Source organism: Salvelinus fontinalis, chromosome 4 (assembly GCF_029448725.1).
Source record: "Salvelinus fontinalis isolate EN_2023a chromosome 4, ASM2944872v1, whole genome shotgun sequence".
Lineage (NCBI taxonomy): Eukaryota > Metazoa > Chordata > Actinopteri > Salmoniformes > Salmonidae > Salvelinus > Salvelinus fontinalis.
This window is the reverse complement of record NC_074668.1, coordinates 28,409,574-28,425,427: the sequence shown is the minus strand read 5'-3', so window position 1 is coordinate 28,425,427 and position 15,854 is coordinate 28,409,574. Positions and strand designations below refer to the sequence as shown.

The 15,854-nt window shown below is 45.5% G+C and overlaps 1 protein-coding gene across 14 annotated transcripts in view; it reads right to left on the bottom strand.

Annotated features, from left to right (window-relative positions):
• LOC129853467 (splicing regulator ARVCF-like) overlaps positions 1–15,854 on the bottom strand; it is a 233,760-nt gene that overhangs the window by 32,656 nt on the left and 185,250 nt on the right. For 11 of the 14 annotated variants that reach the window (XM_055919546.1, XM_055919538.1, XM_055919543.1 and 8 more), the window contains 4 exons: positions 7,923–8,040; positions 7,508–7,679; positions 6,065–6,082; positions 5,288–5,359 (listed from right to left, as the gene is read on the bottom strand). In XM_055919546.1, the coding sequence (XP_055775521.1) occupies positions 5,288–5,359; positions 6,065–6,082; positions 7,508–7,679; positions 7,923–8,040 (380 nt within the window). The remainder of the gene's footprint in view (positions 1–5,287; positions 5,360–6,064; positions 6,083–7,507; positions 7,680–7,922; positions 8,041–15,854) is intronic. The other 3 variants (XM_055919540.1, XM_055919545.1, XM_055919547.1) reach the window with 1 other exon arrangement.

Below are 15,854 nucleotides of genomic sequence, written 5' to 3'. Positions count from 1 at the left end.
TGCTCAGCTCTCCTCATGCAGGTTCCTAGAGTAAACGGAGTAGGGAGTGCTCAGCTCTCCTCATGCAGGTTCCTAGAGTAAACGGAGTAGGGAGTGCTCAGCTCTCCTCATGCAGGTTCCTGGAGTAAACGGAGTAGGGAGTGCTCAGCTCTCCTCATGCAGGTTCCTAGAGTAAACGGAGTAGGGAGTGCTCAACTCTCCTCATGCAGGTTCCTGGAGTAAACGGAGTAGGGAGTGCTCAGCTCTCCTCATGCAGGTTCCTGGAGTAAACGGAGTAGTGAGTGGGGAAGGCCCGAGAGGAAGAGATCAAATACAATGTGCTGCGGAAAAAATACAAAACAAAAATGATTAATCTGTGCCTTCTCTCCTCCCAGGACTCTCCCCCTCTTTCGGTTTCTCCCATTTCAAAACTGCATCTTTACACTTTGATGCCCCCCTCTCTATCCACACCTCCGGTACTGAAGAAACAAAACAAAAAACTGTTTTGAAGTGATTTCCCTCTGCTCTCTGCGAGGGTACCTACACACACTCCGTGCCAAACACGTCGTACATGACCTTTCCTCAAAGCAAAAGGTTTACGTGTGGTGCGGTTTCAATAAACGTTGGGCTGAGACACACACACACTTCGTACATGACCTTTCCTCAAAGCAAAAGGTTTACGCGTGGTGCGGTTTCAATTAACGTTGGGGTGTGTCCCATCAACTCGGTCGCTCTCTCTCTCTCTCTCCCTAATGAAACGCTTTCTTTCAGAGTTCTTAATTACTTTTGTTCCAGCGCCTCTGTTCAACTCTATGAATAATGCAATAACAGGAACTTAAAAAGTCCTTTAATAATCTCTGTACTATCAACAGGTCTGTTTATAGTGCAATCAGGCAGAGAGAATTAGCTACACACAGAATCAACAACCTCACGGTGAATTAAAAATGGCGTTCCTAAAATGATAGCGACTTCATGTCCGTAACATATCGTTTCAGTTGGGATTCCTTCCTCCGCGCTCTGATTGGGTGCAGACCAGTCACTACTAGTGTGTGTGATTGCATGTCTGTGTATGCGGTTTTTTTAATGCACTGCTGGAGACCCTAAATCTCATGTGGTTTTTACCGTAATCATAGACTGCAGCCTGTTGGTAAGTGATGCGGAGGGTCTGTGACCTCTATTGGACAACAGATCAGGGCTGAACAACACATGTAATCTCCCACAAATCTCTCCCTCTGCCAGTGCATTTGAGGAGAATAGCTCCAAAATTCTCTACAAACAGGGACATTAACATAGACAAACTGTAGCTAGACGTACAATCGCACAGTATACAGGATTAGCATAGATAAACAGCGCAGGTAAATGTAATATCCGTTGTGAACAAATTATGGGTAGACTAAAATTAGGATTGCAGCTGTATACTACAAAATGATTAATCCAGTTGAGCAATAATCCATGTTTAACATACTCACCATATGTCCATATAAACTTTACCACACCACATTTACATCATGTATATGTACAGGTAAACATTTGCGCTCTCAAACACAAATCGTTTTAACCAGTGCTTAATTTGAGCCGGCACCTCTTCGTTTTGGACTGTTTCGTTTCCGGAACCTATTTGACCGGACCAAGAACCTTAACATGTATGTATTTTTTTCAAACACTGTTTGCAATGTAAAAATTCAAATAATGGCGATCCGAGTTAATTCGAGTTGCTGCCTCATTAATTATTCAGCCTCCTAAAAACGTAATGTGGAAACGTAGATTTTGAGCCCGCGACCTGACGTTCTAAAGAATGAGTTAGTGTTGGGTCGGCTCGTGCTTACAGTTTGATCAACATTATAGCCTATGTTTGAGACCATGAAGGGCCGTTGCGGTGGTGAGAGAGAAGCGACCCTGTATCCGTCTCAGAACTAGAATGAGATTCACATTCTATGATCCATCTCACTCCCTCTGCTAGACATGAACCTGCCAATAGCTTCTTAAAACAAATAACCTAGCTGTGGATCGTGTTAACGTAGCCCAATCACAAGGCATATAGCCCGGGAACACGCGGCAAATCTATCAGTTAACAGCATGAAGCCAGAACAAGCCTTTCGTAATATTTATAATACTATCGGGGTTGAAACACACAGGTTGAAAAGCAAATAGTTCCTGCTTAAAAGATAACACTAATCTGACTGTAGGCTACGATCATCGTTTTACAAAGTAAAACAAGAGATGGGCTTTTGGCAAGAGAGTAAATCGTCCATCGCCGGCGAGTGAGCTACGCATCATTGGGTGAGTCAGCCAAAGTGGAAAGCTTTTCTAGGACTATAATTTTCTCCTCATACTGTAGGGTGAACAAAAATATAAGTGCAACAATTAAAAATATTTTACTGACTTACAGTTCATATAAGGAAATCAGTCAATTGAAATAAATAAATTAGGGCCAAATCTACAGATTTCACATGACTGGGAATACAGATATGCATCTGTTAGTAACAGATAGCTTTAAAAAAAGGTAGGGGGTGTGGATCAGAAAACCAGTCAATATCTGGTGTGACCACCATTTGCCTCATGCAGCGCGACACATCTCCTTCGTATAGAGTTGATCAGGCTGTTGATTGTGGCCTGTGGAATGTTGTCCCACTCCTCTTCAATGAATGTGCGAAGTTGCTGGATATTGGCGGGAACTGGAACACGCTGTCGTACACGTCGTTCCAGAGCATCCCAAACATGCTCAATGGGTGACATGTTTGGTGAGTATGCAGGCCATGGAAGAACTGGGACATTTTCACCTTCCAGGAATTGTGTATAGATCCTTGCGTCATGGGGCTGTGAATAGTCATGCTGAAACATGAGGTGATGGCGGCGGATGAATGGCACAATGGACCTATGGATATTTTCCCAGTATCTGTGCATTCAAATTGGCATCAATAAAAAGCAATTGTGTTCATTGTCCGTAGCTTATGACTGTCCATACCATAACCCCACCACCACTGTGGGGTACTCTGTTTGCAAAGTTGACATCAGCAAACTGCTCGCCAACACGACACTGTACACATGGTCTGCGTTTGTTAGGTCGCTTGGACATACAGCCAAATTCTCTAAAACGACGTTGGAGGCGATTCAATTCTCTGGCAACAGCTCTGGTGGACATTCCTGCAGTCAGCATGCCAATTGCACACTCCCTCAACTTCCGACATCTGTGGCATAGTATTATGTGACAAAAACTGCACATTTTAGAGTGGTCTTTTATTGTCCCCAGCACAAGGTGCACCTGAGTAATGGTCATGCTGTTTAATCAGCTTCTTGATATGCCACACCTGTCAGGTAGATGGATTATCTTGGCAAATGAGAAATGCTCACTAATAGGAATGTAAACACATTTCTGCACAACATTTGAGAGATATTAGCTTTCGGTACGTATGAGAAACGGCTGGGATCTTTTATTTCAGAAACAGAGGCAGTTTGCCCTCTTAAGTTCCTTACTACTGAAAAGTGTCTGTTCCAGGTGCGTAGGAGTCACAATCTTTTATTTCATGAAACATGGGACCAACACTTTACATGTTTCGTTTAGATTTTTGTTTAGTGTACAATTTGTCTCCACACACCTAGGCTATTGATGGATTCAAGACAGTGGTTTTTATTGATCTCAGGAGTCAAAACGCAAGACAAGAGGATTACTTTTAATTGTGTGCCATTGAAACCTTACCACATTCAGCTAGCCAAACACTGTTTCTAGTGCAGCCAGTGTTGCGTAGCGCTTCCAGTAAGCGCAGCCTGTGGAACATGCTAATTACCCTCCTCCCAGCTCATCTGCTTTACTTTAGAGCGATAAAAAGGAGGCAGAATCGGCTTACCACCTTAAAGCATCGCAATTAATTGTAATCTAGTTTAATGGGAGACCCACTTTGACTAGCTAATGTGGCTAATTGCAGCCATACAGGAAATGCTATTGACTTTGAGCGGATGCCATTAGACCTTGATGAAGGCGCTGATGTGTGAATATCGCATAGCCCACAACACACACATAAATATACAGCATCTCTCTCAGCTGCTATATGCAGACAAACACACCCCTAACTATATGCCGGCAGACGCACGCACACACCATAAAAGGAGGCACGCGATAAAAGAGATGCGCACACACACACACACACACAGAGGCAAAGCACAAAGAGATTTGTTGTGGCACCCTGCATGCCAATGTTGGACTGCAGCAACCAATTGGGATGTTTATTCTTCAGAAAGACGAGAAAAGGGTGCAGGTGGAAATGTTTCGGCTCATTCGATCAATAGAAGGAACGGTACAACGATAAACCTATATATATTCTATCAAAACGGTAGCAGTACAGCAAACCGCCTCATAGTGGCATAACATTCCTCAAGTGTATTAGAAATAAGCAGTGCAAGTAGGGTCTCTTATGTTACAAGTAAATCATTGAGATAAGACATTGGAACATGTGCTGACTCTTAAAGTAGGCCTATAGGAGTAAAGTACTAGCTCAGCTATGGGGAGAGGAGTACTGCAACAATCCCTTGTGTGTTGGTCCTCTCAGGTTCTGTATCGGTAACTGTAGAGGGGGTTGGAGAGGCTGGAGAAGACTCACGGCTGACAGAATTGCTTTACCGCACAGGCCCAGGGTGACTCGCTTGCTTCCACTACCCACCATCAAATCCAATTCCAAACTGCTGCTGGGTAATAGCTGTCTGCCTGCCTGAACCAGCCATTCCCACCCGTCAACAGTGTTCCAACACTGCTGAAACAGGAGGGGACTGTCCGGCCTTGTATCTAGTTGGAACTTACTTTAATACTATTGCATTCCTTTATAAGTAAAATAACATTTCTCAAGGCACCTTGGATTATAGGTTCCCTTGTGGTGTGTGTGGTTCAGATAAAGGACGACTGGATGTCATTCAGTTCTATAGTGACACTGTTGGGGTTGCAGAATTTGATTCACTGCTGCTATTCATCTCCCATGTAAAGGAACTGATTCCAAATCAGATCAGCTCAAATGTTTGGGAGCCCTTCACAAAAGGCCTGATGCCTGTGATCTCTGCCAACAAAGCTGTGTTTTCTTTTCCTGGTAGCATTTGTCAAAACAAGGCTAATTTGGGGAGACGATTTCAACAGTCACTTCTCTCTAAATAACAACGTGACCTGCAGTGACACACACACACACACGCATAAACACACTCAAAAAGGTGATTAATGCTCGTGCACACAGTTGCAAATATTTGGGATATTCTCCTTTTCAGTGGGCGGGAACAGGAGTGACCGGTCGAAGCTGTAATAAGGGAACCTCTGACAGAACAAGCCTACCTTTTGTGGGTTCAGTGCGTTTGGGGAGATCCAGCGTGTCGTAGCTTTTGGCATTCTCTCCGTTTTTCCTGCCTGTATAGAGATTGGAGAGAGAACAGATGTACATGTCAAACAGACAACCAGACCAGTGGCGTAGTGGTAAACTCCCATCGCCGGTCACGGGGGAAAAAATAACGCTCGCTATACTTTCAATGCATTTTTCTGCAAAGGTGGGTCAACTGTCGCCTCCACAAAAAAAGTGGGTAAACCATCCACTACACCAGACAGAGATCATTGACAATGTCCCTTGAGATCACTGCACACACACATTCAAACACAGATGGACAGACATGAGAGTACACACACACATACACCATCACCACACATGTCTAGTAGCAGCCTAGTGGGGAACCTCCTTTAATAAGGCAGGGGGGGTAATTGAGCAGAGTGACTACGGAAGGGCCAGCTAAGGAACGTCTCTCCATCCATATCGTCAACACGGACGGGACATGGCTAAAAACTAAATCCCAGGTTCCTTTTCACTACCCAAACGCATTGGTCTTACCTGGTCTCCCCTACCTCTACACCTCGTGATTAGGCAAGGTTTGAATGACTAACACTACGATGCTGTGTGGTAGGATGAAGGAGTGAGAACTACAGCAAGGCTACAGCACATTAAGAGGGCAAACAAGTGAAGTCCGTGGAACTTTTCAGTTTTGGAGGAGATCCAAACTACTAATGCTACAGTAGCTATAAGCGGAGGGGTGAGATAGTGAGACAGGACATGAGGACACTCACCTTGATTAAACCACTCCTCTATAGTTAGCCAAGGAAGCAGCAGCAATGCCAAAAAACACAAGCAGGGAGAAGAGAAGAGTAAATGAAAAAATAGATTGTGTGGATTAGAGGGGACATAATAAAAACAAGTTCAGTTTAAAGTCAACTTGGGGCTATAAAGTTCAGAGGGAAAAGGGGAAAAGAGAGTGGGAAAGCTGAGAGACAGAGAAAGAGAGAACACAAGGGAGGGAGAAAGAAAGAGATAGCAAGAGAGAGTGGGAGAATAGAAGGTAAGAAACAAGTATTTAGGGCAGAACGGTGACAAGTGGAGAATAAAACCCATTAGCACTCCATAGGTGACTCTCCTGGGACAGAGTTAAGAGGCTGGTGGTGTCAGTGTACTCGGCTCATTAGAGAAAGTGTGTGTGTATGATCACACTGCAGCAGCACACACAAGGAGAGAGGGACAGTCACTGCCACTCAAGGCACTAAGCCAGCCACACACACACAACAGCACAGGAATATAGGAATCAAAAACAAAAAGACAAATGTAAAAAGCAAACATTTTGCATTGGGTAAAAACGCTGGGCCTGAAGCGTCTGTTCATGATAACTGTTCATGATAATGGGTGTAATGGCAAGTGTCAGGATTCGGGGGGGTAATTTAGACAATTTAACTCAGGTAACAAATTGCTGGGAGAGACCGTGTTGTCTAAACGACTCTCTTGAAAGATCTGACTCCCCTTCCCGCACTCACACTGATTTTGGACGGGCATGTTAAGCATTTTTAATGTAGGCCATCTTTCCTTCAAAGTACACCTCCAGGGCCTGTGAAGACTAAACACACCACATTAACTGCTGTGTACAATAGCAGCAGACTGGCTAAATCGCCTGCGATTGCCATCTATAATATTCAAACTGTAAACACACACACACACATTTCTAGACACACGACCCAGTGCTTCTTGGCCTCTAAATCAGTAGCATCCCCCTCCGGACTGTGAGGGGTCAGTGAGATTGGGTCTCACCTCATTGACTAAGTGATTCATTGCTGTCATTATTTGTTGCGGGAGAGGGACCTCTACTTGTTGTTCAGCCATTAGTCAGTGATCGAGAGGTAGTCTACACTAATTACATCTCTGTCTAGAACCAGAGGGTAGCCTTTACTAAATAACTGTCTGCTAGGGGGAAATAGCTCTGGGCTGAAGGGTACGAGGTAAATAGAGCTCTAAAGAGCTGAAATACTGTTAGCATAGGCCTGGATACATACAGTAACCTATTCAAACTGACAGGGCCCATTTTGAGTATAGTATAATGGGTTTCTGTCCTCTTTTTTTCTCGGTGTGTTAAATCGGTAGTTCCTAACAGAACATCAAACACTGGCGGTGCACGGAAGAGGCTAGTTTTGGGACTGGGCCCATGTCTCTCCAGTCTAGTCTCCCTCTGTGTCGTCCCTGCCTTTCACCTTTGGCCTTCTTCCCTCCGAAGCAGCCTGCGTCGTCCTTCTTCTTCCTCTGAGGGCCCACAGAGCCCGGGGCCTGCAGCACTGATGGGTCTGTGAACTTCTCAGCCCCTGGGATCTCCTTGTGAACGTGGTAGGACAGGTTCCTCATGATACACACACAGTTCTCCACAGACTGGAGGAGGCGGGGACAGAGAGTTGTCAGCTCAACCAGCACAGATTGTTCTCAGAATATGATATGAAAGGGACTGTTTACTCGCTTCCAAACTAGATAAAGAGACCCACTGGAGACAAGCAAAACAGAATACAAATCAGCATTCGTGGTATCAAATGTCTCCAACGACTACACAAAATACTGTTATAATAATATACAGGTAGAATGATGCATATGGCGAGGTGTGTGGAGCTGGCGGCTCACCTTGTTGTCCATGTCTTTCTTCCCCACAGCTGACTGCAGGGCGTGGAGCAGAGCGTCCACCAGCCCCTCACACTCCCTCAGCCTGCGCCTCGCCTCGGCCCCGTCCGAACTCACGTTCCTGTGGAACACAGACGCACGCTGGTCAGAAGCAGAAAGAAAAGACATCCGTAGGCCGTGTTAATAAACAGCATTTAGAATCGCTTTTCATTTCACTTCCAATTTCCTCCATGAGTGGTTGAATATATTTCAGAGACAGAGGGCTCCAATCTCCCGTGCACAGAGATAGCATTGCCCAGTGCCCACGCTCTAGAAGCTGAGGAGATTAAGATCAGACACAGCTGACTTCAAGAGATAAAAGTAAACACCTGAATCTGACTACAGTGAAGCAGCAGTGTAACAGCTAAGCAGACAGGGAAACAATCATTCCAAACAGTCGAGCACAGGACATGCAAAGTGGCAACTTCCCGCCAAAGATGGTACCGTACACAGGCATGCAATCTACCATTCCGCACTCCCAAACAGACCTGTGTAGTAAATAACCGGCTGCAAAGGCCTGCCAAGTGCCTCCGCGCATGTCTTTACAGAGACTTTAGTTGTGGAGCGAGAGAGCAGGAGCTGCTAGGCTCGCTGGGGACTTAATTTAAGAGGGTTTTCTTTCTGGGCCATATAATCCTATTACCAATCCACCCAGCTAGTCCTGGAGGAGGATGCCTGTCACCTCTGCGAAGGGGTTGAGGGGGACAGCCAGAGTGACACACACACACACACTTAAATGTGCATACACTTGCAAACAGAAATGTGCATACACACAGCCGCTCTTTCACACACGTACACACACAGGGGGAGTCAGTCAGACTCCATTCATCTCAGGTAAAGCCTGGGCTATTATACACTTTGGGCTAATTAAAACTAATCAATGGTACAGAGGAGGCAGACACCGCAGACCATACGGGACTCTATTCCCAAGTCATAAAACATCGACGGGACTGTAGTGGAACAGGTCAAGAGCTTCAAGTAAAATGGCGCCGACAGATATGGCAGCTCTGCTTCTAGCTCCTAAGCAACTCTGTGGTATTTCTTACATTATTAGCACAGAAAATGTTTTGTGTTATTACATACATCCAGACATAACTTTTGTTTATCAGAGCGGCGTTAACTCACCAGCATTACGACCAAGAATGCAACTTGCCCGAATTGGATCCTTTGTTCGTACCACCTAGGGCAATTTAACTTATTCCAAAGGCTGTTCCAAAAGGCTGTTCCAAAACACCGCCGGCGGAGAAGAGGTATTAGGAGTGGACTTCTAGTCCGACTCAGGAGGCGTGCACACCAGCCACCGCTTCCGAGTATATTAATTGCTAATGTTCAGTCGCTGGATAACAAAGAAGACTAGCTCAGGGCGAGGATCTACTTCCAGAGAGACATCAGGGATTGTAACATACTCTTTTTCACAGTAACATGGCTCTCTAGGGATATACTGTCCCCGTCCATACAGCCAGCTGGGATCTCAGTACATCACGCAGACAGGAATAAAGAACTCTCCGGGAAGAAGAAAGGCGGGGGTGTATGTTTCATGATTAACTACCCATGGTGCGATTGTGATAACATACAGGAACTCAAGTCCTTTTGTTCATCCGACCTAGAATACCTCAATCAAATGCCGACCAATAAAATTATCTTTGGTTATAGTCACAGCCGTGTATAATCCCGCTCAAGCCGATACCACAACGGCTCCCAAAGAACTACACTGGACTTTATGCAAACTGGAAACCACATATCCTGAGGCCGCATTTATTGCAGCTGGGGATTTTAACAAAGCAAATGAGGAAAACGCTACTGAAGTTCTACCAACACATTGACTGTAGTGCTCGCACTGGTAAAACATTGGACCGCTGCTACTCAACTTTTCAAAATGCCAACAAAGCCCTCCCCTGCCCTCCCTTCAGCAAATCTGATCGACTCCATTTTGCTCCTCCCTCCCTATAGGCAGGAACTCAAACAGGAAGTACTCGTGCTAAGGTCTATTCAACACTGGTCTGACCAATCAGAATCCATGCTTCAGGACTGTTTTGATCACGCGGACTGGGACTGAGAATAACATTGACGAATACGGTGAGTGAGTTCATCAGGAAGTGTATAGGAGATGTTGTACCCACTTTGACTATTAACACCTACCCAAACGAGAAACCGTGGATAGATGGCAGCTTCGTGCAAAACTGAAAGAGCGAACCACTGCATTTAACGATGGCAAGGTGACGGGGAATATGGTCGAATACAAACAGTGTAGTTATTCCCTCCTTAAGGCAATCAAACAGGCAAAACGTTTGTACAGTACATAGACAGTATGTGGAGTCGCAATCCAATGGGTCAGACACTATACATATGTGGCAGGGTCTACAGACAATCACGGATTACAAAGGGAAAACCAGCCACGTCGCGGACACCAACGTCTTGCATCCGGACAAGCTGAACACCATCTTTACCCACTTTCAGGATAACACAGTGCTAGCGACGCGGCTCGCTACCAAGGACTGTGGGCACTCCTTCTCCGTGGCCGACGTGAGTAAGACATTTTAAGCATGTTAACCCTCGCAAGGCTGCCGGCCCAAATGGCATCCCAAGCCGCGTCCTCAGAGCATGCGCAGACCAGCTGGCTGTATTGTTAACAACTCCTTTCTAGGGAGTTTTTGCTAGCCGCCGTGCTTCTACACCTGCATTACTTGCTGTTTGGGGTTTTAGGCTGGGTTTCTGTACAGCACTTTGAGATGTCAGCTGATGTACGAAGGGCTATATAAATACACTTGATTTGATTTGATTAAATGTCTCCCTATCCCAGTCTGCTGTCCCCACTTGCTTCAAGATGGCCACCATTGTTCCTGTACCCAAGAAAACAAAGGTAACTAAACTAAATGACTATCGCCTTGTAGCACTCACTTCTGTTATCATGAAGTGCTTTGAGAGGCTAGTTAAGGATCATATCAGCTCTACCTTACCTGACACTCTAGACCCACTTCAATTTGCTTACCGCCCCAATAGATCAACAGACGATGCAATCGCCATCGCACTGCACACTGCCCTATCCTATCTGAACAAGAAGAATACCTATGTAAGAATGTTGTTTATTGTCTACAGCTCAGCATTCCACAAAATAGTACCCTCCAAGCTCATCATTAAGATCGGGGCACTTGGTCTGAACCCCGCCCTGTGCAAATAGGTCTTCCGACTTCCTGACGGGCCGCCCCCAGGTGGTGAAGGTAGGAAACAACACCTCCACTTCGCTGATCCTCAACACAGGGGCCCCACAAGGGTGCCTGCTTAGCTTAAAGGACTTTCTCTCACACACACACACAACCTTATTTGACAGTGTAGGAGTATGGACACGCTCATCCTTTGAGGGCTCACGAGTGGCACAGCGATCTAAGGCACTGCATATCAGTGAAGTGGGGCCGAAGGAGACAGGAATTAGTCAGGTCTGCCATGAGGTGACCGTGCGCGTTCACATGAGGGACCTCTGTTCCATCGCACATCTGAAGTCAATGGAATTCTCCGGTTGGAACGTTACTGAAGATTTATCTTAACATTCTAAAGATTGATTCAATACATCATTTGACATGTTTCTACTGACTGTTACGGAACTTTTTGAAATTTTGTCTGCTTTTAGTGAACGCGCTTCCTGACTTTGGATTGGTTTACCAAATACGCTAACAAAAACAGCTATTTGGACATAAATGATAAAAACATTACCGAACAAAACAAGCATTTCTTGTGGAAGTGGGAGTCCTGGGAGTGCATTCCGACGAAGATCAGCAAAAGGTAAGTGAAGATTTATAATGCTTTTTATGAGTTTTGTTGACTGCACAATTTGGCGGGTAACTGTATGGCTTCCTTTTGTGGCTGAACGCTGTTCTCAGATTATTGAATATTGTCCTTTCCCTAAAGCTTTTTGAAATCTGACACAGCGGTTGCATTAAGAACAAGTGTATCTTTAATTCTATGTAAAACATGTATCTTTCAAAGTGTATGATGAGTATTTATGTTATTTGACGTGGCTCTGCAATTTCTCCGGATATTTTGGAGGCATTTCTGAACATGGCGCCAATGTAAACTACGGTTTTTGGATACAAATATGAACTTTATGGAACAAAACATATATGTATTGTGTAACATGAAGTCCTATGCGTGTCATCTGATGAAGATCATCAAAGGTTAGTGATTAATTTTATCTCTATTTCTGCTTTTTGTGACTCCTGTCTTTGGCTGGAAAAATGACTTTGTCTGTGATTTTGCAGTGACCTAACAATCGTTTTTGGTGCTTTCGCTGTAAAACCTATTTGAAATCGGACACTTTGGTGGGATTAACAACAAGATTACCTTTAAAATTGTATAAGATACATGTTTGAGGAATTTTATTTGTGAGATTTCTGTTTGAATTTGGCGCCCTGCACTTTCACTGGCTGTTGTCATATCATCCCGTTAACGGGATTGCAGCCATAAGAAGTTTTAAGATTGTTCTCAGAGGCGACCCGGGAACATTTCACAGTCCGCGTGATCAAAACAGTATCGAAATATACACTGACTCGGTGACAGGGTTCGTCAGGAAGTGCATAGAAGATGCTATTCCCACTGTGACAATTACAAGTTATCCGAACCAAAAACCGTGGATAGATTGCACCATTCGCCACCACAGGGCTCTCCAGAGGGTGGTGCGGTCAGCCCAACATATCATCGGGGGCACACTGCCTGCCATCCACGACATCTACATCACCCGGTGTCACAGGAAGTCCAAGAAGCTTGTCAAGGACTTCAGCCACCCGAGCCACGGCCTGTTCGCCCCGCTACCATCTAGAGGAGACGACAGTACTGGGACATCAAAGCTGGGACCGAGAGACTGATAAACAGCTTGCATCTCCAGGACATCAGACTGTTACAAAGTCACCCTTAGCCGGTCTCGTACCCTGCCCTGAACCTTAGGCTGCTTTGCCCTATGTACATAGTCATTGAACACTGGTCACTTTAATAATTGTTACATACAGTTTTACTCATTTTATATGTACATACTGTATTCTAGTCATGACTCATCCTATATAACTACTGCTGTACACACGTTTTCTAGTCATATACTTTCCATACACACAGTTTTGTATTGCTAGGTTGACTCCGTACCGTTGCTCCTTGTATATGCTAAATGTCTTACTTTTTAACTCTGCATTGTTGGTAAAATTCTCGTAAGTAAGCATTTCACGGTAAAGTCTATACCCGTTGTATTTGGTGCATGTGACAAATAAAATAGAATTAAAACCTCACATCCCTCTTTTGGCTCAGAGGAATCACTTCCACCCATAAAGGCCACCAAGGAGCATCCAACAGGGATTGATTTGACAGACAGGTGTGTGTGTGTGTGTGCTTGGGCAGACATACAAAGTGGGAAGGGTGTTTTTTTATTGGCAGGTGTTTGATTTTCCCTTTATCTAGGAAAGTACATCTGTTGTGGGTGTCAATCTGTGTGTGTGTGTGCGTTTCAATGTCAATCTGCGGATGTGACGGAGGGCGTGTGTGTCTGTGTCTATTGTGTGGATGTATATCAACTAGCTAGGCTGAGAGGTCAGTCATTGTGACATGTGGCCATAAAGGGACAATAGGCTGTCCTCTGGGAGAGGGTTAGAATGAGACCGCCTCACTGATGAAGACCCCACCATGTTCGTCATCACAAGGTCAATGCTAGGCCTGGGAGAAAGGACACAGCTTAAAGGACTTTCTCTCACACACACACACAACCTTATTTGACAGTGTAGGCGTATGGACACGCTCATCCTTTGAGGGCTCACGAGTGGCACAGCGATCTAAGGCACTGCATATCAGTGCTAGAGGCGTCACTACAGAACCTGGTTCGATTCCAGGCTGTATCACAACCGGCCGGGATTGGGAGTTCCATAGGGCGGCGCACAATTGGCCCAGCGTTGTCCGGGTTTGGCTGTGGTAGGTTGTCATTGTAAATAAGAATTTGTTCTTAACTGACTTGCCTAGTTAAATAAAGGTTCAATAAAATAAATTAATAAAATTCCTTCCAGAAGGAAACAATGCCAAAAAGCGGCAGCGGTTATAGTGACTGATACAGAAAACGTGCTGCTCTGTCAAGGCATGAGTAAACTCAATCTCCCATACATCAGCAGATCTCAAATCTGCCTCTGGCCAGCAAACAGAGTGTGTTGTTGGTTTACGTCGCCATGGAGACACACTCAGCAGCAGGTAACTAGAGATAGAGATAGTGAGATGTAATACGTGGCTAGTACAAGGTGCCCTGTATGACCCTGTGGGATGGGTGAGACACACAGTGAACTCACACACACACACACACACACACACACACACACACACACACACACACACACACACACACACACACACACACACACACATGGGGAGGAGCAATCAGCTGCCAACTTCACCAGAGGGCATCCACATCCAGCTATATCGGACCTCTAACTCAGCAGCAGTCACCTCTACTACTATACAATACCCCTCCCCCTGTCAGAACCACTGACATAGGCTCTGTCGCAAATGGCACCCTATTCCTATATAGTGCACTACCTTTTGACCAGAGTCCTTCGGGTCCTTTGGGGAACAGGGTACCATTAGAGATGGAGCCACTGTAATGTGCTTCTGGCCAGATGAGAGGCAAACTTGATTACATTGATTAAAGTGAAATGGGGCAGGAGAAGGCAGCAGCTTCTCTAGGGAGGGAGTGGTGTAATCTAAGGACAGCCAGCCGGATCAAACCCTCAGCCTCCGTCTACTTCCTTACCCAGGTCACCAAGCAAAATAAAAATACATCCTGATACCAAGAGTGTGTGCGTGTAAGAGAGCGAGAGAAAGAAAGGGAGCGAAAGAGATGGCGAGAGAGAGTACCAAACAAGCCAAACACAAGAACGTTCGTCTGGAATGTGTTACATTAGACCAAAACAGCAGGGGGTTGGTGGGGTGTTGGAGGGTGGTGGGATTGGTTGGATCCTGATCAACAGACCGCAGTGACTGCTGAGCTGCAGTGGATTAGGGACTGTGGGTCGGACTGGCTGGGGCTGGGCGGGATGCAGGCAGCATATAGCTGGGACAGAGGACAACACACGCACATCTGTTGTGTTTCACATATCTGTTGTGTTTATGGCAGTACGTCTGGTGACGTACTGCCATAACACAAGGTCCAAGTCACGTCAGGAGAAAAAACTACTATCTAGTCTCCAACATTGTCTGACATTAACCTCACACGCTTCAAAAACAAAGTCAAACTGGCAAAAATGGACACTAGTACAGTGTCACGGCCAATATGCAAACGGCCAATACAAAGACCTTAAAGCTACTACATCTTCATTAGAACCACTATCTCCTGGTGGATCTTTGGCTTAACTCAGACATCCAGACTTCCTATAGACTTATCTCCAGTGTGTGTGTGTGTGTGTCGGGAGGGGGGGGGGGGCACACAGCAGTAGACAGAAGTCATTATCTGTGGCTATACTACACCCCCTCAGGCTCAGCCTCTGGCTTCCTCTTTGAACACTTTCCCTACAAGGTCGACCAAGGTCAGTCAGTATAGAGAGCGGCAGAAGTCTTGAGTGACATTTGCTAGAGACTGGACTAGCCAACTACTTTCTCCAGATGAACTCACAGTTGAGAGAAGGCTCAAGCCATACCCTATGGGGGCAATAATCCACAGCTGCAACACATTGAGGAGAATGTTGCCATCTACTAGAAGATGCTGTGAATCAAGTGAGCGAGGAAAACAAGGCTTCCTCACCAACCTGTCACCTGATTGGTATAAATCTACACACTAATTTAATCCAGTCCCATTCGACCCAACCCGCCCCCCTCCACCCCCTCACAACCTTTAAGATCAGGGAGAAGGGGATGCGTATTTAAAAGGGCTAATGTCGTTACGGG